The sequence below is a fragment of the Pipistrellus hanaki genome (assembly GCF_964339955.1).
Source record: "Pipistrellus hanaki genome assembly, chromosome: 1".
Lineage (NCBI taxonomy): Eukaryota > Metazoa > Chordata > Mammalia > Chiroptera > Vespertilionidae > Pipistrellus > Pipistrellus hanaki.
In genome coordinates this window covers 56,683,989-56,709,556 of record NC_140503.1, presented here as the reverse complement: position 1 = coordinate 56,709,556, position 25,568 = coordinate 56,683,989, and the positions used below count along the sequence as shown (strand labels likewise).

Here is a 25,568-nt window from a genome sequence, read left to right as displayed (position 1 = left end):
AAGGAGGGTGGGGGTACATTTTTAAAGAATGGCGGTGGGTCTGTTTGGGGGTGTGGGGGGGACCTTGGTGAGCTCCCCTGGTCTCATGCCCCTGGCAGGGAGACAATGCTCCATACTCGAGTTTGAGTAGAGTAAGTTGGCTTTGCTAGAGAACCTTCATTTGAGTCCAGATTCATTTCTGCCCTTCTCAGCATTATAGGGTTCATTGCTTCACACCACATCAGCCCTGGGGATCCTGTAGCATCTCAACAACAGTGGTGACACAGCACACCCTCCCACAGGTCACAAGCCCCCAGTCCCTCCAAACCCCTTTCTGTAGGTTTCCCATAGGGTGTGGCATTGACAATCTCCCTTTCCTTTCTTGGTGCCACCATCTCCTCCATGGGCTCCCTGGGAGCTAAGCTTCTGTTCCACTGCTACTCTGGGCTCCCTGCCCAGTGCGTGCGCTCCCCCAACCCCTTCCAGTCTGCTCCAGCAGGGGCTAGGAAGGGAGCAGAAGATGAGCTCTCCTCCTGCCACCGACAGGGAATTCCATTACTGGAATTCTATGACTACCACTGCCCATTTCTCAGGATTTGATGGAAACTCAGGGATGCAGTCACTTTCCTTGGCTTCTTTCTCACAGCATCCTCTGTCTCCCCCTCCCCCCGCCCCCCCCCCCCTCCTCCCTGCAGCACTGTCCTCTAACCTGGCACTGGGCCTTAAACACTCCAGAAGTAAGAACCTTTGCCTGCCAATGATTTCATTGATTTAAACAAGCATGGAAGTTTGCCATACTGCATTGAATTTTTTATATCTGGTCTCATTGAACCCCAGGTCAGGGACACAGTGAGGCCTCAGAGATAGACCAGACTTGTCTCCGGGATGCCCTTGTGCCTGCTACTCTCTCTGTGTGCATTTCAGTCTGTCCACATCACTCCTCTTGCTGCTGATCAGCATTCTCAACTTCCCAGGTCATACACAGCTCCCACAGAGGCTGGTATCTCTGAGTCCCAAATCCATATTTCAGGGGAAGAACCAGACTGGCCCACCTTGGATTAATCAGCTGTGGCCAGTAGGTCCCAATGACATCATAGAACATGGTTGTGGTAGGAGTCAGCAGAGTGGAGAGACAGCTTCCTGTGAGAGTGTAAAACAGGTCTTCAAGTGCTGGCCTCTGACCAAGTTGTGAATTTTAACCCCTCCTCCCTGCAGACAGAGTTCTTTCCCTACATTATAAATACAATGGCATGGAGGTCATTTCCACTGAAGGATGAAGGACACAGGAGACATAATCCAGAAAAGAAAGACTTCAGTCCCAGAGACCAATCTGTGTTGCTCCTGCCAGGCACCCTCACCCCTTCCCCAGTTCTCACAGCTTACCCCTCCCACCTGCCACGCACGCACGCACACACCTACACAGCAGTTGTGCCGTGGAGGGCTCACACCTGCCGCACACAGCTCGTGTAGACACCGGGCAGCACAGCACTTTGGGGGCAGGCTAGTGTGGCTCTGACACTGCTTCTGCCGTTTAACACCTGACTTTCCACCTTCAGGAAAGTCATCTACCCCTTCTGAGCCTCGGTTTCCTAGGCTACAAATGGACACAATAATACCCATTTCAAAGGTCTGAAATGAGCTAACATATGCCATGCCATTAAAACGGTGCCTGTTGAATTGTAGGTGCTCAATAGAAGGTTCCTTTTGCTATTAAGATTGTTGTTGTTTTTAATATTAACCTTTACCATAAAACCTGCAAATGCCATTTAAAACAGGCAACCAATCTTCAGGTTGATTTCATAATTGCAGACTCCACACCATGTTCCAAAGGAATTGGACAGCACATTCCAATAGAACAGATGGCTAAAACTAATGCAGATGGTAAATGTAAGGCCTTTTGGGGTTCTCTGTCTTTATTTGTATTTTCTGACACATGCAGAGAATGTCATCTTCTAGTCAGAACTGTTGTGAGAATAGAAATAAGAAAAAATGCATAAAGCACTAAGCACTGTGTCTAGACATGGAACATATTCAACATGTGATCATTGCTGTTTTTATTGCTGTAACTAGCATGATTATGGCTACTATTATATTACTAGTCCTAAGAGGAAAGGTGCTTAAATATTCATTGGCAAATCCTTTAAGGCAATCATTCCATGGACTACTGTGCACAGCCAAGAAGCTTCCTTTCCTAGTTAAGTCTGAAATTTATATGTGTGTATATGTAAGATTATATACATACCAGAGGCCCATTGCACGAAGATCTGTGCAATAGGCCTTCCTTCCCCTGGCTGCTGGCATTGGCTTTCCTCTGGCACCCAGGACCCAGGGCTTCACTCTGGCTGCAGCGGAGAAGCCAAGCCTTGAGACTAGGCTTCTCTGCTCCTGGCCGCAGTGAGGCTTCAGACTTCAGTCTTCAATCTTCAGTCTTTGCTCGGACTGGAGCCTTCAGTCTTTGCTGCATGCCTGTGTATACAAATTAACATTCCATCTTTGTTGGGTTAATTTGCATGTTCACTCCTGATTGGCTGGTGGGTGTCACAGATATACCATTGATTTGCATATTTCTCTTTTATTAGTGTAGGTAATTTACATAGATAGGATAACATATACATCAATATATAAAACTCAAAGTAATTTACAATAAAGCATTTTAATATATTTTTAATTTTTATTTATTAATTTGAGAGAGAGAGGAAGGGGGAGAGAGAGAGAGCATTGATTTGTTTTACTCCACTTATTGATGCATTTATTGGTTGATTCTTGGATGTACTCTGACCTGGGATCAAACCCACAACCTTGAAATATTAGGATGACACTCTAACAAACAGCTACCCAGCCAGGGCAAAACAAAATATTTTCAAAATATATCACCACATCCCTGGGAAGTGGCAGCTTTGGGGTGGTTCTTGCTGGCTGCAGCTTCTGTTAAGTGCCAGACTGCTTTCTTGCTGGGGCAGCCTTTTCATTTCTGTTTGAAATAAGTGCTTTACAACCTGAAGGCAAATGATGCAACTTCCCACCGCACCTTGAGCAGCCTATCTCGGTGTCTGTGACCCAGATTCACCATTCATTTTAAAGGGAACGCTACAGGGAGAAAGAAATGTTGGCTTTAAAAACATGGACACCCTCCTTCAAGCTGGGCTTCAACCTGGCCTGCTCATTGCTGGCTGGTGTGCAATAAATTCTAAGGGAATCCAGCAGGAGGGGATTCTGGTTCAAGAAAGAGAGGGGTGAGTGGCAATGAGGGGCAGTGGAAGGCAGAGATACCTGCTATGGACCTACTGCAAACATGCTCCCTTGTGCATAGAAAATTCACTGCTAGCTGCGGCCAGGACTTCTGTTGGCCAGGGCCTGCCAGAGATATCTTCTTTAGGCAGGCACCGGGACGCGCTGCCTCTCTGCTGATGCACGATTTGCTCTCTGTGTTAGGTATTGATTTTTCCTTCACTGGAATAGCAAAGGCATGAGAGCATGAAGAAGAGAGAGGTGGTTCCCTTCCCCCATCGTGGGCTCAGAGTGATGAGTCAAAGCTACTGTAAGCCATTCCTTATCTTGCACATTTGATGAGAAATTGAGCCCGGGACGCTCTGCTCTGGAGATAGCTGTGAGAACAAGAGCGTGCTATGAGCCTCTCTGGGAAATGTGTTTACCACTCTCTTATCACTGTCTCCAGTCACGCACAGTCTATTCAGGGTGCTGATCACCATATTAAAATCATTCACATACAATGTCAATACAATGAAAGCGCAGCTATATATAGATTTGATTCTCCTTCCCAAGCAGAAATTGTTGTCTTCTTTATTTCCCTAAGTTTCTCAAGAATTAGGCCAATTGTTAAGCATATTTATCAAAAGATTCTGTTTATATCAGGGAGACTGATTCACACAAAGCAAAGGTTTAGGCTGAGCTGATCAAGTGATTCCGCCTCTTCGATGGGAAAAAATTGCTTCTGTGTAAGAGCTAACACCCACCTGGTTTCAAGCCTCAGCCACTGGCAAACGTGTCATAGCAAGAGACCTTTCCTGTTTCTTTGACAGATTGGTCCAGGGCTGAAACTTAATCTAATGTGTCAAAAGTGGTAGGTAGTGGGGAAAAGCTGAGAAACACTAAACCTACTCAGATTTTCACAGTACTTGGAGACGAGTATGGGTTGTTGTTGATAAACAGAAAGTGTAAACATTGCAAAATGAAGCAATAAAAGACCATTATAAACCTCTACATTTGTTTTTAATGATAAAATACTCATATCAAAAGTAAGATGTAGGCATCCACATACAAAAAATAAATAAATTTTGACACTGACCTTACATCTTCATAAAAATGAATTAAAAATGGGTCAGAAGTGCCGAAACCGGTTTAGTTCAGTGGATAGAGCATAGGCCTGCAAACTGAAAGGTCCCAGGTTCAATTCAGGTCAAGTGCATGTACCTTGGTTGCGGGCACATCCCCAGTAGGGGGTGTGCAAGAGGCAGCTGATCAATGATTCTCTCTCATCAATGTTTCTAACTCTCTATCCCTTTCTCTTCCTCTCTGTAAAAAAAATAAATAATATATATATAAATGTCTTTAAAAAATGGATCAGAAGTTTAAAAGTAAAATGCAAAACTGTAAAACTCCCAACAAATATAGGAGAAAAGTTAGATGACCTTGGTTGAGTATGGTGATGATTTCTTAGATATAACACCAAAGCATGATCCATGAAAGAAATAATTGATAAACTGGACTTTATTAAAATGAAAAACTTCTGCTCTTCAAAAGATACTGTCAAGAGAATAAGAAGACAAGCCACACACTGAGAGAAAATGTTTGCAAAAAATACATCTTATAAAGAACTGTTGTCCAGAAATTATAAAGAACTCTTAAAACTCAACAATAAGAAAACAAACAATCTGATTAAAAAATAGGCAAATATCCTGAACAGACACTTAACCAAAAAAGATAAACAGATGGCAAATAAGCATAACAAAGGATGCTCCACATCATATGGCATCAGGGAAATGAAAATTACAATGACAATGAGCTTCTCCCCAGCTACCAGCCAGGTGCTTCTTGGGGAAGCGAAGACCAGGTGGGGAGAGACCCTCACTTCATCAGCCCCTAGCATGGATGGCAGTGCCTGCCCAGCACTCGCCCACACCATGGTCTCCGTCTCCTCTTGCCTGCATTACTAGCCCTCAGCCTGAGGATGAGGAGGATAAGATCAATGCTCTCATTAAAGCAGCTGGTGTAAATGGCGAGCCTTCCTGTCTTAGGCTTTTTTTTTTTTTTTGCAAAGGCTCTGGCCCATGTCAACGTTGGGAGCCTCATGTGCAATGCAGGATCTGCTGGACCTGCCCTGGCAGCTAGTGCTGCATCAGCAGGAGTCCTTGCCCCTTCTACCACTGCTGCACCAGCTGAGGAGAAGAAAGTGGAGGCAAAGAAAGAAGAATCTGAGGAGCCTGGGGATGACATGGGCTTTGACCTTTTAGACTAAGCCTCTTTTGTAACACTTCCAATAAAACACTGAGTTCTGGAATAAATAAATAAAAATACTGATGAGATACCAAAATCCAGAACACTGACAACACCAATTGCTGACAAGGATGAGTAACAGGAACTCTCATTCATTGCTGGTGGGAATGCAAAATGCTGCAGCCACTTTGAAACACAATTTGGCAGTTTCTTACAAAAATAAACATATTTTTTATCATACAATCCAGCAATCGTTCCCATTGAATTGTACCCAAATGAGCTGAAAACTTATGCCCACACAAAAACCTGCACACGGATGCTTACAGCAGCTTTACTCATAACTGTCCAAACTTGGAAACAACAAAGATGTCCTTTGGCAAGTTAATGGACAAATAAGCTGTGCTACATCCAGACAATGGAATATTATTCAGTACTAAAAAGAGATGAGCTACCAAGCCATGAAAAGAATGGAGAAAACTTAAATGAATGTTACTAAGTGAGAAATGCCAACTTGTAAAGTCTACATTCTGTATGATTCCAACTATATGACATTCTGGGAAAAGCAAAGCTACGGAAACTGTAAAAAGATCAGTGGTTTCTAGAGGTTGAGGGAAGGGAGGGATGAATAGATGGAGTGAGTGGGTTTGTAGGGCAGTGAAATACTATTATCCTATATAATAAAAGCCCTAAGGGTGTAACGACTGTAATGACCACCAGTAGTTCAACCCAGGAGGAGGGGAGAGGGGGTACACTGAGGCCTAGAGGCACATGCTATGGCCCAGGGATCCCAGGAACAGCAAGCCCAGAGCTTGCTTTCCAATAAAAAAAAAATTTGAAAACAAACTAACTAACAAACAGCTGTGGCTGCCACCCTGGGAAGAATGGCTCCAGGAAGAAAAGACCTCCCCAGGCCCTCCTGGCCTGGCTGACACATCATGGGCTTCCAGAGACTCAGACTAGCAGTGGATGGCAGCGGCTGCTGCTGCTGCAAGGGCTGGGTCAAAGCTCAGCAAGCCACTGTAACTGTGAGGACCAAGGCTCAGGCAGCCTTGGCAGCCGGCAGTGGCAGAAGCAGTGGTGTGATGGGGGCGTTGTCTTCCCCGATCAGCTGGTCGCCTCCCATAGAGGTTAGCCAGACAGCTATCAGTAAGATATCCCCTGAGGGCTCCCGTATTGTGAAAGGAGGCAGACCAGGCTGAGGAATCTCCCCACCCCCTACCCCACCCCACCCCCCCCCATGAATTTTTGTGCTCCTGGCCTCTAGTGATACTATAATGATGGTTAGATGTCATTATACATTTGTCCAAACCCATAGAATGTACTACAATAAAAGTGATCCCTGAGGCAAGCTATGGTGATAACAATGGCTAAGGATGCTAATGATGTGGAATGTAGGTTCATCCAGTGTAACAATGCAGCTCTCTGGTGAAGGATCTTGAGGTAGGGGACACTCTGCATGTGTGAGTCAGTTGGTATTTGGGAAATCTCTGTACCTTTTTCTCAATTTTGCTGTGAACTTAAAACTGCTCTAAAAATAAAATCTACTTAATAGGGGGGAAAAAGATGAAGTGACATAATATTGAAGTTCCTACACAAGGGAGAGAGTAGGGAAGATGGGGAGGAAGTAATAGACTTACAATGAGATTTAAAAGCTGAATTTGCTGCTCTCTCAAAGCTGCAATGAAGTGTCCATTGCCATAAACCTTTGTCTATTTTTAGGTTGGCTCTATGTTCCCATTTCACCACTACTCCTTTTTCTTTCCTGCTCTTGCTTGCTGCTCCCACCCATCCCCTCTTTGCTTCATTTTTTCCATTTGTACCTATTTCCAGTTTTCTTGCTAACCACCCTTTAGAGTCTGGTTTCTGGACTGTGAATCTTCTTACCATGCTGTAATTAGGAACCTTAGACATTTCTTTGACTCTACAGCAGACACACACCCTTTGACTTGACAGGATGGAGTGATGCTGAAGCCAGCATCCTCACTACCTATATAACCAGAAAACATTTGTGACATACCTACAACCCATCAGAGAGCATTCTGGAAAACAGCAAATTTCAAAGAGAATATCTTCATGACCTTGTCCTCAAATATGGCCACTATAAATTGATAGATTTCCCTAATTAATTATATAAAGCTTATTAAAGCACTGAAGAAGACATGGTTGTTGACCTTGGGGAGAGGAAGACTATCTAATGTGGAAGACAGACTTATATGCAAATAATTGTAGTCCAATGTGCTTAGTTCAACGCTGGAAGAATACTCAGGGAAGGATGATCATGGAGAACATAATCAGAACTGCACAGATGTGATAAAGAAAAGAAAGGCTTGCAGAGGAAGGTGGGAGGCATTTAAAAGAAATCGTGAAGGAAACATGGGTATTTCTCAGGCTGTCAGGTCAAGTCAGGGTACAGCAGAGTGCAGAAGCAGGAAGGTGCATAGGGAGCTAGACTTGCCTGTGTTCCCAAAGAAGCAAGAGAGAGAGGGTGTGGCAGGGGGAGGGGTGTCTGGGTAGAGAAGAGTCAGATTGGAAAATGCCCTTTTGGTCACACAAGGATTTGGCCATCATTCTTGAAGAAGCCTTTGAAGAATTTTCTGGATTATATTCCACTTAGGAAGCAACTAAGGAAGGGATATCAGAATGCCAAACAAGAGATATGGCAGCAACCATGTCTGAAGAGAGGAGAGCAGTGAGTTGAAAAGAATGAAGAAAGGAAGAATGAGCAAGATGTTTTCTTTGGGAATGGAAAGTAAGGGAAAGCGAGGAGTCAAGGATGCACCAAGGTACCTGGCTCAGACAGCTACCACATGCTGCGTTGTTTACTAAGATGTGGAATATAAGGGCAGAGGATTCGGACTTTGTACAGAGAGGGAGATTTCAGTCCCTCGCACAAGGAGGTGCTCATTAGTTGAATAAATGATAAATAAATGTCAAAGAGCAACATCATGGGTAAATACACTTCTCATCTTTAGTGTGTTATGTCCATATGGCATGATCATAAGAACAACCCAATTTGCAGAATCAAAGGACAACCAACCACATTGGTCATCTCTCAATCCCAGGGACTATTGTCTCATAACATAATCTCTCCCTCCTCCCACTGTCAAAAGCCCCAGCCCCACCCTAGCCAGGTTGGCTCAGTTAGTTAAGCTTCCTCCTGTGCACTAAAAAGTTGTCAGTTCAGTTCCCGGTCAGGGCACATGCCCGGGATGGCCTGCTTGATCCCTGGTAACGGGTGTTCAGGAGGCAGCTGATGGATGTTTGGCTTTCACATCAATCTCTTTCTCTCTCTCCCCTTCTTCCTCCTTTTATCTCTAAAATATCAATAAAATCTTTCTTTTTAAAGCCCCAATCCCATCCTCCAGCTGACTAGGCAGTCCTCACCACTGTAGTCTGCAGGATTGTACTTCAGGTGTAGGGTGCACCTTCTCCCAGGTCCTCATTTCTAATTGAGAAGTGACGGTGCCCACTCCACCCACTGCCCACCCTTCCTTCATAGGCATTTTGAGAAGATAAGTTGTCTAATGTAACTGGTCACATTGTGTATTGTAAAGGTAAGTTAATATAAGCCCACTTTTGAGATATTGTTCCAAAAGAACAAAGCCTTATAGTCCAAATCAGATCGCTTTCCATAAAGCTCATTCTTTAATGTCTTTTTTTTTTTTTTTTTTTCTGATGCTGCATAATCTCAGGTTTTATCTCCAGAACTGCTCTCTCATATGTGGCACCAAAGCCAGTAGTTCAGGCTGTTGTTGTTATTGTAATAAATTGGTGGTGATTTTTGAGCACTTCTTGCTTGGCAAGCAGCATGCTACAGTTATATCGATTATTTCATTAGTCCTTACTGCACCATAGAACCAGTGTTAAATTTCTCCTTTTTTTTTTTTTTTTTTTTTTTTTTTAGTTGAGGAAACTGAATCTCAAAAACGTTAATGAAAATGCTCAAGGTCCCTTGCTAAGTAGATGGAGCAGCCAGGATTTATACCCGGTTGTCTAAATCTCCTAGTCATTAGGCTGTACGTGAATCAAATGACAAATCACTGGCTTTAGAACTACCCACAGATAACTTCACTGGCTGAAACCTAAAAGCATGTGCTAGATTTTCCTTTCCTTGAAGTCTCCTTCCTTAGAAATGCATAGAACATTGAGGCAGAGAAGCAAAACGCTACAAAGAGCCCTCAGATGTGCTATGCATTTTTTAGCCAATGCAATTTTTACTTTTAAGAAAATAACAAGGACACCTTCCTCTAAAACTTCCTTCAGTTCTCAGATTCGTGTGTGTGTGTGTGTGTGTGTGTGTGTGTGTGTGTGTACGCATGCATGCAAATGCATGTGGTGGAATTCTACTCCCAACTTTTTATCTGCAAAGGACTGCCATTCAATGCAAGCTGACAGGAGAAGGAAGGAGGTACAATCACCACCTACCTATGTATTTTCTCTAACCACCCAAATGGGGGCCATTATCGGAACTGAGATTAATCAAAGCACCCAAAAGCTACGTAGGCAAGTGTCTTTCCCCCGGAGACACCTTTATCAAAACCCAGTGCAATGTCAGAGAGAAATCTCCCTTAGAATATTAGAAAACCATTGCAGTGTGGAGCCTTGATTTGATCAAATGCAGTGCCCCTCCACTCTCAGCCCCCATTTTGAAGACTGGCATTTGTCTTCTGATTTTCTCTCCCTTCCAATTTGTTTTCCTGTCAAAAGGATCTCTCCTCCCTCCCCTGCCCACAGCACCACCTGATTGAATTCCACGCAGGGCTCCTGGTGGTCCTGTTCGCCAAGCTGCCTCGAGGGAGCCCTTTTGCCTGTTTCATATCATCCATCTCTCTGGGAAACTGAAACTGTGCTGCAAAAATGTAGTGCTTCTTGGGACCTCATTAACACCAGCTCCAAAGGAATGGGCTTCCACAGAGCAGGCACTGAGCATCTAAACAGCACACTGAGACAACAAAGACATCAAGAGCATGACAGACAAGTGATAGAAATCAAGTAACTGGTATAAAAAGCCAGGCGGTCTGCACAGGGCCAACGGAAGCTTTTCCACTTATATTTTGTGTTAATATCACATTTGTTCCTCCTGAAGCAAGGACAGGTCCTGAAAACACAGGGATAGCAGAGAGTTGTGTGCCTCCTAGGATCCCTAGATTCACCTAAACGGAAGCCAGAAATAATATCCAGAAACTAATTTAGCCATCACTCCAACGGGGCTCCTCAGCCACAAGACAGACTGGATAATTATATGTTTCCCACAATCTGACACTCAGCTAGTTTCAGCAAATGGCACTTCTAAATATACATCACTTTATTGCAGCTACCTGTCTACCTTCGTTTTTCTTCAGGCAAAAGAAAATTTACAGAAAGTTAATAATGAAGATGGAAAATCCAGGTCATAATCTAAGTTCATGAATGGACCCTAAAGTCGTGTCATTGGTGGTCAAGGTCAAAGATGATCAAACCACCAGATTTTTAAAGTCCATGCAGTTGATAAAGTCTCGGGGCAGTTGTTTTATCCCTGGGGCTTCACCTGCAAGTGAGGAGATTGGACTAAAGAACCTATAAATTCTGGGTGGCCACTGGTGCTGTGTCAGCCACCACCATGTCCTATACTATTGTCTGCGTTTCTCTATCATCTGTGTTAAGGCAGAAAGATTTTTCCATCTCGTATGCTACCTGTCCATTGGCTCCCCTAAGTCCTTATGGAGAGATACTCAATTTTCTCAAGTGTCTTCCAACATGCATTTCAGTTCACACATCTATTCACATACACTGCAATGAACAGTGAAACCAAAAACTCTCAATTGGCCTATGAGTTTACGTAGCTAAGACAAGGGCAAGGCTGAACCTAACATGCCAAAGTCTCTAGCCAGCCTGGAAGGGAGTCCTTCCCACTGCAAGACAAGCCCAGCAGGATTTGCCCTATCCTCCACACAGAACAAAAGTGTGATCTACTCTGGCTCACTAAATGCTTGAATAAAGAAATAAATAGGTGAATAGATTCATGAGAAAAACACACACACACACATGCACAAAAGTGTGTCCACAAAATAACAGAGGAAAACAGACAACAGGAAAAAATAACTTTTATTTTCCTGTCCTATAGTCTGAGTAGAAAAAGGTAAGTGGAGAAATACAGTTCTTATATTCACTGAAAGCTAATATGCCAAGCATTGATCTAAGGATTTAATTCCTTAATTCATTAATCCACTGTAGCAACTCTATGAGATAGGGACTGTTGTTTACCCCATTTTATAGATGGGAAAACTATTATATAGAGATGTTAAACTGCCTGAAGTCAAACAATTGGTAAATGGAGGAAGTGAGATTTGAACCCAGATATTCAGGTTTCAGAAACTGTATACTTACCACTGCACAATGCTAACTATATTTATGAAGACTTCTTATTATGTCTTATTATAATGAAATGCATAATCTAATGTGGAAAGTTTCCTGAGTTTATAAGCCAGAGTTTATAAACTCTATCTGGAGTGTGTATGCTGATGTTTAGGTTTTTATATATTAGATGTTAATTAGGGGCTGGCTAGCAATAAGCACACCTACACCAAGCAGAGGCAGATGGCTTTGGGTTCCAGGCTGAAAGAGAACTATGGAGAGAAGAGTTTTTTGAGGAGTAAGATTTAGGAATATAAGAACCTCGGACAAAGGAACCAGGCTGCAGGGATGTAAAGACATACAGATTTTAGTTGGAGTCCTGGATCATCCATAGACTAGCCATACAAGCTTAATGTGTTGGGTTTTTTGCTATGTCACACACCACCCTAAGACTTAGAATCTAAGTACAACAATATTTATTTTCTTATGGATCTGCAATGTGGGCAGGACCTAACAAGGTCAGCTGATCTCTGCTCCGTGAGGCATAAGCTGGGGTGGCTTGAGGCTGGGGGCTGGAATCATTGAAAAGCTTAGCAATTGCTGCTGGTTGTCAGCTAGGAACTCAGCCAGGGCTACTGGCCAAAACATATGCGCATGGCCTCTCCATGTAGCCTCACATCATGGTGGCTGGGTGGCAATGGTGAGTATTCCTAAAAAGAGAGAGAGAAAGAGCTAGATAGAAAATTGTCACCTTTTATTGACCCAATCTGAGAAGTCCTACAGCATCACTTCCACAGCATTCTACTTGTTGAAGCCATCTCAAAGGCTCGCCAAGTTTAAAGGGGAGTGAGAATGAACCTCACCTCTGGATGGGAGAGTGTCAAGATTTTAGACAAGCCGTGCAACAGGAAACACTGCTGAGACCAGATTTTGAAATGATAATCTCCCATATTTGGTTAAGTTAGTTGATTATTTGACCCTCAGTTTCTTTACCTGAAGAATTAGGATGATAATATTTCATTTATAAAGGTTAAAGATAATGTAGGAGCACACAGTAGATGCCCAATACCAATTGTTAAGTCCAGGTTGGAGGTCAGATGCAGGAAGCAGAAATGATCTATATTGCTCATGGGAAGGTTGCTGACACACCTGGACCTGGAGAGGAATGAAGCATGTTAGAACTAGAATAAGACTACAGGCCAAACCATCCATCCTTCAGGCTCTCCCTAATTACCCTGGGAACACCTTACCAGAATCTCCTCTTGAGAAAGTATCAGCTCAGTTCTAGAATTCAGACAGTTAATTCCTCCACATTATTGCAACCTTGTTAGGCCTTTTAGATTGAATGTAAACAAGTAACTAAAAATGAGTATTAAATGCTGGGACTTTGAAGGACTCTTGATCTCATTTTCGGTTGTTTACTTGTGTGAGGAGTAAAGCCTTTTACAAAAGCCCTAACAGAAGGACAAGCTGGTGGAATTATTCTCAAAATCCAATATGCTCTCTAAATAAGTTTTGAGCCTGAGGTATTCCTAGTGGCTTATCATAAACCAGTTTAAAACATTTAAAACAAAAACTGATGTGATACAACAAATTCAGATTCTCAAATTTCAAACAAGAAAACACATCTGATTTCTAAAGACAAGTTCACAATCTCTCGGGTGACTCCGTGAGTAACCTGTAAGGCCTAAGGAAGACGTGGGCTGATGAGGTCTCCTGAATCACCTCATTTGTAACCCAGGTTTGGGGCGGAGTTTCGTGGGAGGCCCTCTCTGCTCAGCAGGAGTTTTCTCACAGAGTCCAACTTTCCATTCCCTTTGTAAGGAATGAGAAAGAAAAGCAAAACAAATGGGTTAAAATGCACTCTGTCTCAAGATAGTGTTTTATGAGAAAACCTCAACAAAGAATTTCTTCAAAAGGCAGAGATGAAAGGGGTCCAGCTCTGTGCTGGCATTTGAGCTGGCATTTGCAGCATTGCCGTATGACTGGGGCAGGGCATGAGAAGAGCTTTGATTGCCAAAGAACAGTTGCACCTCTGTCAGAGCGGCCCTCATGACTCATGTGCGGAGCAGGGAAAGAGGGATGGGAGCAGATGTGAGGGGGACGATCAGAGCAGAGGGAAAATAACTTGAATGCAAACCAAAAGGGGAGGGAAAAACACAAAAGAGGGGAAGTGGGAGGAAAGAGGAAGAGAAAGGAGTGTTTGGTGCTCTCTGGCAGAGCACCTATTGTCTATAGAGACACCAGCACAACGAGGAGGGAATACGTTGTTCCTTCTTGATCATGAAATGGGACAACACTGCCCAGAAAATGTCTAAATGGCAGCAAACACCTTCCTTCTCTCCTGCTTCCTGGAGCAGAAGCTTGATTTCTATTGGAGGGTGTGGAAATATTCATGTATTTTCTTCCGTGTGCCAGGTATTCTGCTAAACTCTCTACAAAATTAATTGAATCCTCTTGGGCCAAGAGTCTTGGCAATCTAAGAGACAGATAGGAAATGGATGTCCTTGTCTCTTCCGGTTATTCATCGTGGTTACTGTTATCTCCATCCATCACCACCTCCCCACTATTGTCTTTGAGCTCTTGCTATGTATTGAGTGCTTCTTATATCATCTTACATGCCTCATCATTTCAGTCCTTTCAATACCCCTATCATATGGGCACTACTTTTTATTTCCATTTCTCAATGAAATGTAATATTAAGATTTTACCATGACTTAGAAATGTTAACATATATAAAGTGACAAAGCTAATGAGTGGCAGATCTGGGGAGAGCCCCATTCAGTCCGTCCTCAAAGGCACTGCTCAAACCACCACAGCTCTCAGTCAGGAACCCATGAGGCAGCGAATGTCCCTCACCACGTTCAGGCATTTGGGCTCTGTGAAACACTCTGGTCGTAAGGACCTCTGTCAGAACCATAAAGTTCCCTGCTATTTCCACTCTCTGATGGGTGAGTTACCAGAAACCTAGCATTGAGCCACAGAATATTAGAGCTTTTCCTCTCCACTCCACCCCCATATATGCACACAGGAACTGAGGTCCACAGTTTTAAATAAAGGCAGAATCAAGATTCAAGTCTCATAACTTCAATCTATTCCCCTGCTTCAAGAATTTCCTGGCCCAGAAAAAAAAAATGGATCTAAATTGTCAATTTTTGCCAGATGTTTTCATTTCAACCCAATGACAAAGCACAAGAATTTCAGAACTACTTTCATTGCTAACATAACTAGGGACCTTCTTCTGTCCCACTTTCTGAGTAGTCTGGAAAGCAAATCTCATTCTATTCTCTGTAGATAAACCTCACATGTTGAAATGATTTCTGCAAACTCCATAAATGTACTTAATTTCATCAAAATGAATTCCAAATTATTAGAAAAGTTTACTTGAAGATGTTTGCCAATTATTTTATTTCTAGATAACAGACAACCACAAAGCAAATCCAAGATGTATGCTGAAAGTTTTTAGTGACAATCCCAAGAAGTGAAATTTTATTCGTTTATTAAAAACAAAAGAAAACGTTGACTTTGTAGAATTTATACCCAGTGAGACACACACAAGGACAAAATTGTTCTAGCCCCCAAGGCACTCCTTATATCACAGAGGGGACAGATGTATCTACAAAGGAAATTCAGCAGCAAATTAATCAAAGACCTTTATACACAGAAATGCTAAGAACACGGATATGAACAAAGATTGGGTTCAAAGATCTCTTTCTAATTGCATCAGCTGGATAATAATCAAATGACCATTTACCAAAATGATTTGAAATTGTAGAATCTCCTGACCTGCCTTCAGAATTAATCCTCAGATAATGAATGCCCAGTTCCTTCAGATGTTCAATTACCGAAGGGCCTAACTTTCCAAAAGAAGCTATACAAACCCAGGAAGTGACGTGGAATCTTAATGAGATACTGTCTTGAGAAATCATATAATTCAGACTCATCTCCAGGCAAGACTTATTTTTTAAAACTGCAGGGAGAGGAACTCGACAACCTTCTTTGTTGATAGTTTTGACAACCCTCAGATGAGTTTGCAGTTGTACCTCTTAACATAGGTTCCTCCATCATGGTTTCTAGATTCCCTAGTGAAGACTTGATGAGAGAAAGGCCTGTGTTTATACTGCATCTGGGACTCAGATCCTTGGTCCCCTTAGGTCTGGAGGATGATCTGACACTGTAATTGGAGAGGCTGGAGACTGTGGAGCCAAAGCCAGGGCTGAGGGGCCATCATGCTCTATGGGGGAGGGAGATGGAGCCTGTGAAAGGAGCTGAATCTTAACATTTGATAATAATTAACATCTGGATAAAGCTTACACATTTCCGAAGTTCTTTGACATACACCAACATATGGTTTCCAAAGCAAGGTTGGAATAATTGCCTTGTAATGTAGATGACCATGCATTTTATTGAGTAGAAAATGAGACTCAGAGGGTTACAGTTACTAAGTGGTAGACCCGGAACTACTATTGTGACTATGATTCCTGATAACAGCAATAATGATTATGATAATAATGAACATGTATAGGTTCCAGCAACTTTGTATGAAATATTTTATCTAATCTGCATAATGATTTGGCATAGTAGTTTCTAAAATCTTCATCAGAAGATGAAACTATGATTTAAAAAGATTGCCCTAGCTGAAACCAGTTTGGCTCAGTGGATACAGCATCAGCCTGCGGACTGAAGGGTCCCAGGTTCGATTCCAGTCAAGAGCATGTACCTTGGTTGCAGGCACATCCCCAGTAGGGGGTGTGCAGGAGGCAGCTGATCGATGTTTCTCTCTCATCGATGTTTCTAACTCTCTGTCCCTCTCCCTTCCTCTCTGTAAAAATCAATAAAAATATATTTAAAAAGATTGCACTAGCTGATGTAGCTCAGTTGGTTGGACATTGTTCTGTGCATAAAAAAGGTTGCCAGCTAAGTTCCTGGTCAGGGCACATGCCCAGGCTGGGCTGCTGGCTTGATCCCCAGTAGGGGGTGTGCAGAAAGCAGCCCATCAATTTTCTGCTCTCACATAGATGTTTCTCTTTCTTTCTCCCTCTCCCTTCCTTTCTCTTTTTAAAAATCAATTAAATTTTAAAAATAAATAAATAAAAAGATTAAGTAATTAGCCTGTTGTCTCATAGTTAATAAGTGGCCAAAGAAATTCAAACCTAGGGAATTTGATATCTAAGCTCCTGCTCCTACTATACTCATTAGCATTTTAGAGAATAACTACCATTTCTACCAAAAGAAGAATTCAAAACCCTAATAAACCCCTGCCCAAGTATTCCAGATGTGCATTCTAACTTACTCTGACAGTGATAAAACCCACATCTCCCGGAGTCTGGGATGTTGCCATCTTCATCTATCCTGTGCTTCTCCCACCCCCCCCCCCCCCCCCGCCCCCTTCCTGAGAATCCCCGCATCACCTTTACTTCCACCGTCAACAATGAGTTGGGCTGACAATGTCCCTCCTCACCAGGGGACACAAAGAATTGGACTGAGAGAGTGGTTTGCAATTCTCTTGCCTAGAGCCTCAGGCAGGACGCTCCAAGAATAATATAAGACCATTACTCATTTTCTTTCCAAAAACGTTTTCCCATCTAAGATTCCTTGAAATTTTGAGGTTTATGGGGGAAGTGCCTGATGAGACACAGAGAGGCTAAATACTTAGCCAAAGTCACAAAGAAGTCAGAGGCAGAACAGGATTAAACCTGGGTCTCCTGGCCCCGTGGACTCTGCAACACATTGGCCAGCAAGTCAATCTAACAAGCTTCAAGGAAAGACCACGAGGATGCAGGCCATGCATTCAGTTCCCTGAGTCTCACAAGCAGACCCATTTGTGTATTCAAGAAACCCTTACTCAGTGTCTATAAGGTGCCAGCCATGAGGGCCTCTGGAAATATATCAGAAAACAAAACAGTGCTGCAATCTTTCTGAAGCTAGCATGCCAGTGGGGGAAGAGAGCAACAAATGTATAAAGAAAGAAATTAACATATGTCAGTGAGTGCTAGGAGGGAAGTAAAACAGTGTAATGGGGATAGGGGGAGTGCTCTGTGTGGGGTGATATACTGAATGTAGGCAGAGTCAAGAGAGAAGTGAGGATGTGGTGAGCTGTGCAGGGATCTGGGGGAGGAGCTTTCGGGGCAGAGGGGAGAGTGAGGACAAAGGCCTAGAGACAAGTGTGTGTGGTATTTTCAAGGAACAGCAGAAAAGCAGCTCTGGTGGGAATGGCCTGGGAAAGGGGAATGTTTGTAGAAGATGAAGCTGGATGGGGAGGCCAGCCTTGGTGGGGCCTTGTGGGGCCTCCCTTCCTCTTGCAGGGACTTTGACATTACTCTAAGAAACCTCCTGTAGGAGGAGAAACAGAGAAAAGATATGTCTAGTTTACATCTTAAATCCTGTCTCTACCAAGTCAACAGGTAGGTGGCTGAGGGCCTGACATTCCACTGTCTTTCTTTACTCATCCAAAGTTTCATTTCCCAGTGCAAATTTTGGACCCCTTGGTGAAAGAAAAAAAAGCATTCCTATTCCTGTCCTGAACTCTGAACCTTAATCATAAAGGCCCAAAGTGGATGTGATAGTCTAGTTATGGTTAGAATTTCTAGATATATATATCTAACATCATGCTTGCTTCCTTGGCAAGAAGGCTAGATTACGTTATCATGCCTTGTTTGTCCATTTTTTATCTTTAGCTCTTTTTTATGTAGTCCCAGTGAAGTAGGCCCATCTTGTCCCTATTAAATTTTATTGTTCATTTATGGCCACTTATACAACTAGCCAAGTTCTTGGTCTAAGATGACTGATTTCTAGAACCATATCTGAAACTGCTAGTTTGAAGTCATTTATGAAGTCAATGGTTGTGTAGGCCTTATAAATCAGCATAACAATTCCTGTGGATTTCTTTAAATCTATGGTGGATTAAAGATGACCACAAATTATTTTCTGCTCCTCTCAATAAAAGGTGATTCTGTTTCTCCTGTCCTTGAATCTGGCTTGGCCTGTGCCTTGTTTTGATGGATAGAATGCATGAAATGCTGCAGAAGTAATATTCTGGAACATCTGAACCCAGGCCTTAAAGGAACTATTAGCAAGTTAGCTGCAAAAGTGGCAAAGAGAATTGAGCTAGATTACTGAGTTATGAGAGACCATGTGGAGAGGAACTCAGAGGATAAGAGAGCAACTTGGACTCCTAGCTGAATGCAGCTAATTGAGTGACATCAGCCGTAACATTTGGGACAGAACCACCCAGCTGGTTTCAGCCGGCAGACTTGTGAAAGCAAGCTCGTTGTTGTTGTTGTAAGGCACTAAGTTTTGGGGCAAGTTGTTACACACTATCCTTGACTCGGATGTTCACAGAAGGAGGAATGGTAGAAAGGGGAGGATAGAGTGATGCCAGAGACATAAATGGGCCAGAAACCAGTGGGAGTGAGGCTCTTGCAGTATCTTCAGAAAATGAATTTTCTAAGGCTAACATGGTAGAATGGAATGTGGAAGAAGGCTTTATTAGTGTAAAGTTACAATTCTTGTGTTCTAAAGCCCCCTGCCCCTTAAGCTGGTCCTGGAAGAGGGGCACCTGAGAGTTCAGCAGAGTCAGAAACAGGGCCAGTGTCCAGAGTTTCTGTTCCATGTTCCAGCCGGTGTGGTTAGTATTCAGGCCAGATTACATCATCAGTCCATGTTCGGTGTCCAAGATGACCATGTGCCATGTGGACACAGGGGAGAGCAGCCCCTCTGCAGCTCCTGAGTCCCAAGAGGGCCAGCTCATGAGAGAGAAGGGGGTTCGAACTTCCTTTGTTTGGAAGTTTATATATTTAGTTTATATAGTTAGATTTCCAGCACTTGCAGTGTCCACCCCTACGTTGGCCAGTTACCTGTTTCCATGTGTGATTGATGGACAATTAGCCTCCCAGGTCACTCAGACCTTACTGGACATGCGTCTAAACTGTCTTTGTCTGGTCCCATGCCCCATCAATCATCAGGGAACAGACTTGAAGACAGTTAAATGCAGCTTTGGGGCAAAGCTGTGAAAATGGCATCCTATGTTTTCTGGTCTCCCCTTTCACTCCTTTCCTGTTAAATAACAACTAGGTTATTACAATGGCATCGAGAGGAAGAACTGGCTAGCCTGGCAATTACACTGTCTTCAAGTTCTTAACTAATTTTTTTTCTTTCTTGCATCACAAAGTCCTTACTTATAGTTTCCCAGTGCTGACTGCACAAAATTATCTGGGAAATTGGATTAAAATACCAATTTCTGAAACCTTTCTTTGACAATTTGGATTCAGAAGATGTGAGTTGGGGCCCAGATATTTGTACCCTTATGGCCTCCATGTGATTCTGATGAACACCCATATTCAGCCAGCATGTCTGTAGACTATGAATTGCTTGAGTGCTGGAAGTAGGTTTATCCATCTATTCCATTGGCCTGGCAAAGTGTCTGACACATATAGGAACTACATTGGTGTTGGAAGAATGGTGACTAAATTAAAGATGGACAAATGAATACATAAACCTGAATAGAACAGGAGTGTCCGTATCTTGATATCCTGTAGCCTGTTCTGTTCAGACCATCTCTCAACCGCTTTTACACCTCTTGTCAATGACAAGACTACTCTGTGTGTTGAAGTATGGTAGCAACCATACTTGGGTAAAAATTGCTGTTTAAAATTTTAACCTTGCTGTTTTGGGTTGTGTACTTATTTAAAAGTTATTTTGATTTTCTGAACATATGTATGATTGAATAATCCATTGATGGTGGTTTGAATATCCCATTGATTGTGATCTCACTGGTCATTGAAGCACATTCCTAGGACCCAAGACAGTTAATTATCCTAAATTGCCTCAGCAGCTATAGATAGTGCATTCCTATAGACTCAGTGATCCCAGAATCTGGATAGCACAATTATTCTAAATTGTCCAGGTGGTTTGTCCCAGATAATGTGTTTCTGTTGACTCAGGGATTCGTAGATACTTTAGATAACTAACTTGCTCAGTTTCACTTCTGAAAAATCGTGAAACAGGTTCCTCATTCCAGACCCAAAGATGTAATTGATACTTTTGTGATATTCTGCCAATATAAGCCAGATGTGGCAAGCTGTTTGGGGCTTCAAGATTTGGAGCTTTTACTCCCTCGTATGCCGCTGGCCTTTAATAAATAACTCCATAATTAGACTTTTTTGAAGCGTCCTTTGTAAAATGGGAATTACACTATAGCAGTATCTCATCCTTCCCTCCTCTTTGTTACCACTGCCACGCCATTAGGAATTCTGTGGATGTGAGAAGAGTGTGAAGTTTTAGGGAGGGGGTAGGTGAGAAGCCTGAAAGAGATACAGCATTAGGGCAACGTGTGTGTGCAGAAATAAACAAACAAAGCAATATACATAAACTTGGCACAGCCATTGAGCAATTTGTTTACACACACACACACACACACACACACACAAAACAACCCCTGAAAATAAACTCTCATTTTCTTTCCTTACTTTTTCCAGAGATTCTCCTTTCTTTAGGAGGATGTCCAAACTCAAGGACACTGGCAGTTTAGGGAGCTTGAAGGAGGAAGAAGTAGAAAAAATGCAGAAGGGTGTTTGACAGTGGGAGCGAGGAGAGAAAGCCCAGGATACATCAAGGCTATTTGCTTGCTTTTTGCACCAAATTCTATTCCTGTCATGCTGAGGAAGCTCAGTCTAAGCCTTCGAGACCTGCATTTTAAAAACCTGAGAACCTGAAAGCCCTCCTCTCCCACTTGGGCTTTCAATCTTCCCTGAATACAAAAGACTGAAAAGAATAAAGATCTTGAAAAACAGTCCCAAACCATTTCCTGCAGCTTAATTCATTCTGATCCACACCTACTCAAATTACATTGGTGGCTTTGTTCTCTGACTGCTTTACTTATCAAATGAAAGGGAAGTTTTCTAGGTACAGGGAGCAGACATCACAGAGGACCCAGGCAAAAAAAAAAGAGAAAAAAAAAGATCTAAGTTGAAATTTAATGAATGAAATTGAATTAAAAAATGAAGAAAGTTGAATCACATTTCACAGAAATTTAAAACGTCTAGCTAGAAATTCGACTGCTGTTGTCTATTTCCAAAAAGGCTTCAGATTTAAGCAAATCTACTCAATCAAGGAAGAAAATTTATATTTTATTACACAAGACATACACATTCGTAGAAAAATAAGAATCTAAAGATAAGCCCTGGCCATTATGGATCTGTTGGTTGGGCATTATCCTGTGCACTGAAAAGTGGCTGGTTCAATTCCCAGTCAGGGCACATGCCCAGGTTATGGGCTTGTTCCCCAATAGGGGGGTGCAGGAAGCAGAGGATGGATGTTCAGCTCTTATATAGATGTTTCCTCTCCCTCTCTCTTTCTCTACCTCTAAAAATCAATTTAAAATTTTTAAATAAAATAAAAAGAATCGAATAAGCAAAAGGAGAGTGACCTTTCATAATTGTACAATCTAAAAATAAGCATTGCTAACATTCTAGATACAGCCACCCATGTTATTATATCTAGAGCTATACTTACAAAATGTGACAGACAACTACATATACTTGATAGATCCTCCCTTCCCCCAATTGATCGACAGAGAATGATGTAAACTCCACCTGCAGCACGGATATTCCCGAGCACCTAACCAGGCACCTTATATGGACTGTACATTGAACCACCAATCAAAAGCACCTGCCAAATACACTAAGCCCTGGATTCCTAAGTCCCTAGGTCCCTAATCATGTGCCTTACATGAAATCACCAATCAGCATGTGCTGAGTGCTCTAAGCTCCAACCCTTCCTTTTTCTCCCCTCAAAAGGCGTGTTCACCCCGGCACATGTGCTCCTTCCCCTCTGGAAGGCAGCCGGCAGGGTCTTCTCCTTCAATAAAGCCTATGTCCTGGTCCTGGTTCTCCGGCCCCTCCGTTCCATCTTTCAATACTTTTTTCACTCAATAACTAAACCAAACAGCTTCCTAGGTTAATTTAGATATGCATTAATGTCATTAATGATAGTTTAGTATAGTAGAAAAATATATACATATATATTCGTTCATATATATATATATATATATATATATATATATATATATATATATATATCTTATATAGAAGGCCCGTGGTTGTCTTGCCGTAATGCCATCATGACCAAATAAGCAGCAGCTCTTAAGGCGGGCAGGGCGAGGCAGGAGCTAAGAGCAGCAATGGGCAGGATGGCCAGCTGAGGCAAGCATTACTGGGTCAAACCTTTTGATAAACATTGCCAAGCAACTCTTTGGCAAATTTGTACTGCTCCACACTCTCATTAGCTACATGGCAATGACCATTTCCCTGTACTCTTATTCCAGGACAGTATTTTTTTTCTTACTATCAGCTTAAGGGTGGAAGAAAAAACTGTTTCTTTTTATTTGATTTATTTTTTGTTTTTGTTTTTTCTTCCCTGGAGAGATTGTGAAGACAGGGCTGAGAGCCACGAAGAATTATTCCTAGGCCTCAATACATAATCGAGCAACATCTGACATTTGTCGAGCTGGTCCAGAACTGCTGTTTCTGAAATACCAGTCACATTTTTTGTGCTTTAGATTCTCCCCCCCCCCCCTTTTTTTTTTAAACAGGAAAGTCTACAGCGGTCCCCTGTATATGTCCCCCCATTGTATGTTGGGTGTGGGAGCAGATGACTTTGTTTCTTTGATTTTGTCAGTGAAGAAGAGCTGTACCTGAGGAGTCTCCCTTAAGGAACTAGACCTGAGGAGCTCTTCTCTGGGACCTGGTTTAGACAACAAGATTCTATATTTCAAGTGGAGGCTTCAGCGGGATACTCTGGGGGCCTGTGTAAGAATGAGTGCAGATTGCATGTGGGAACATGAATCACTAGGGACCAGAGGGCAGAATAGCATAGTCAACTTCTAAGCTCCAAGGTGGCCCCAATACTCTAGTGCAGTGGTTCTCAACCTTTCTAATGCCACGACCCTTTAATACAGTTCCTCATGTTGTGGTGACCCCCCCCACCACCACCATAAAACAATGTAAATATCGGTGTTTTCCAATGGTCTTAAGGCTCTACAGCAGCAGTTTTCAACCTGTGGGTCATTACCCACAGGTTGAGAACCGCTAGCAGGGTCCCCTAAGACCATTGGAAAACATTACGATTCAGAACAGTAGCAAAATTACAGTTATGAAGTAGCAACGAAAATAATTTTATGGTTGGGGGTCACCACAACATGAGGAACTGTATTAAAGGGTCGTGGCATTAGGAAGGTCGAGAACCACTGCTCTAGTGCATTCTCCACCCACATTGCACCGGGGCTGATCTGTGTGTCGGATGCTGTACAGAAATAACAATGTGGCATCTCTAATGTCAGGCTATGAAAGCTGTGCCGTCCATCCTGGGCACTTTTACTCACACGGCTCACTCCCTAGGAAGCTAATTGCTCTACCCAGTGTGCAGCCGGCAGAGGGGCCAGCATGGCAAGGGTCTGAATAAAGCCTCTAGCAAACAGCCATGTTCATGATTTTGAAAGTGGATCCTCCCACCCAGTCAAATCTCACGTGACTGCAGCACTGACTGACAACTCATTTGCAACATTGGGAGAGATCCTGAGCCAAAATACTAAGCCACTCCCAGCTTCCTAGCCCAGGGAATCGCTGAGATGATAAATGTTTGTTGTTTCAAGCTGCTACGTTTGCTACATAGACATAGATAAATAAAGCACTCGCTCATCCTCTATTACAATTCTAAATCAGCCCTTGGCAATCTCTGAAACTCAGAGATGAGCAAGGAAAGAGAGGACGCTGAGTCAGTAACAAATTAGTTGGGAACAGATAAGGAGCCCGGTAAGGATACACTTCACACAAGGCTCCCAGGAAATTGTGAATAAGGATCATCTCTCTGAAGAATCACCACACATACCTCGTGCAGATTAGGAGCCAGAGATTCCTAACTCTGTTTTCCAGAGCGAAACAGTCAGGCAGAAGGAATCAGGTAGTTCAATGTAAATGAATGGATGCCTGTCCAGTTCTTGAGCTCTCGGCTAATTTAAAGCGGCAATAGATTTTTGAGAATGGCATCTTCATCACTGTCAAAGCAAGAATAGAATCCAATTCAATCTAACAAGTACGCAACGGTCACTGTTTCTGCTGCAAAGAAAATGACTGATGCTTTAAGACAGAAACTGGATCATCAATGATATTGCTCCAGAGTATTTGACCACTTCACTGTGCTCCCCCTCACTCAGATAATAAAAGTTAGGGTCTGGGCATATACGCTGGATTACTATAGTCAGAATTTAAAAGACTGAAGTAAGAGAAAAAGATAATGAGCAGTGGAAGAGGCCAGAATTCAGGAAAAGTCTTCAGGAAAAAAATATAAAGACAGGAAGTGATAGAGAAAGCTTTCACCTATGAAGATGAAGTGCCAGGAAAAATGTCAAGAGCCTGAAATTAATGTTTAGGATTGACTCTGAATGGACATCTTCAAGGCAGCAAAGTAATGATGATCATCATCATCGTAATCATGGCAAATGTTAAAGACTCAACCACATGCCAGGAGTTGTTCTAAATGGTTATTATGGATTAATTTACTTCATCTTCAATAACCTTATGAGATAGCTGCTATTATTTTCCTCACTTAACAAGCACTGAAGCATAGAAGCTGAGTCAATTGCCCCAAGCTGCTAAATGGCAGAAGTAGGATTCGAATCCAGACATGCCAGCCCCACAACCAATGCACAGTTGCCTCTTGGTGAGTCCATGTGGCAGCACAGGGCCTGGTATGAAGCAGAGCTCAGAGCAAGGAGTGTCTGTTGACCACCCAGGTGAGGTCAGACA

At 42.7% G+C, this 25,568-nt stretch overlaps 1 protein-coding gene across 1 annotated transcript; it reads left to right on the top strand.

The window, feature by feature from the left end:
* Nucleotides 1–5,088: 5,088 nt before the first annotated feature.
* LOC311620346 (large ribosomal subunit protein P1-like) lies at nt 5,089–5,455 on the top strand (the record flags this gene model as incomplete). Its single annotated transcript, XM_084879661.1, has 2 exons — nt 5,089–5,208; nt 5,258–5,455. 2 exons carry the CDS (start codon nt 5,089–5,091, stop codon nt 5,453–5,455), a joined length of 318 nt encoding a protein of 105 aa, XP_084735787.1.
* Nucleotides 5,456–25,568: the final 20,113 nt, after the last annotated feature.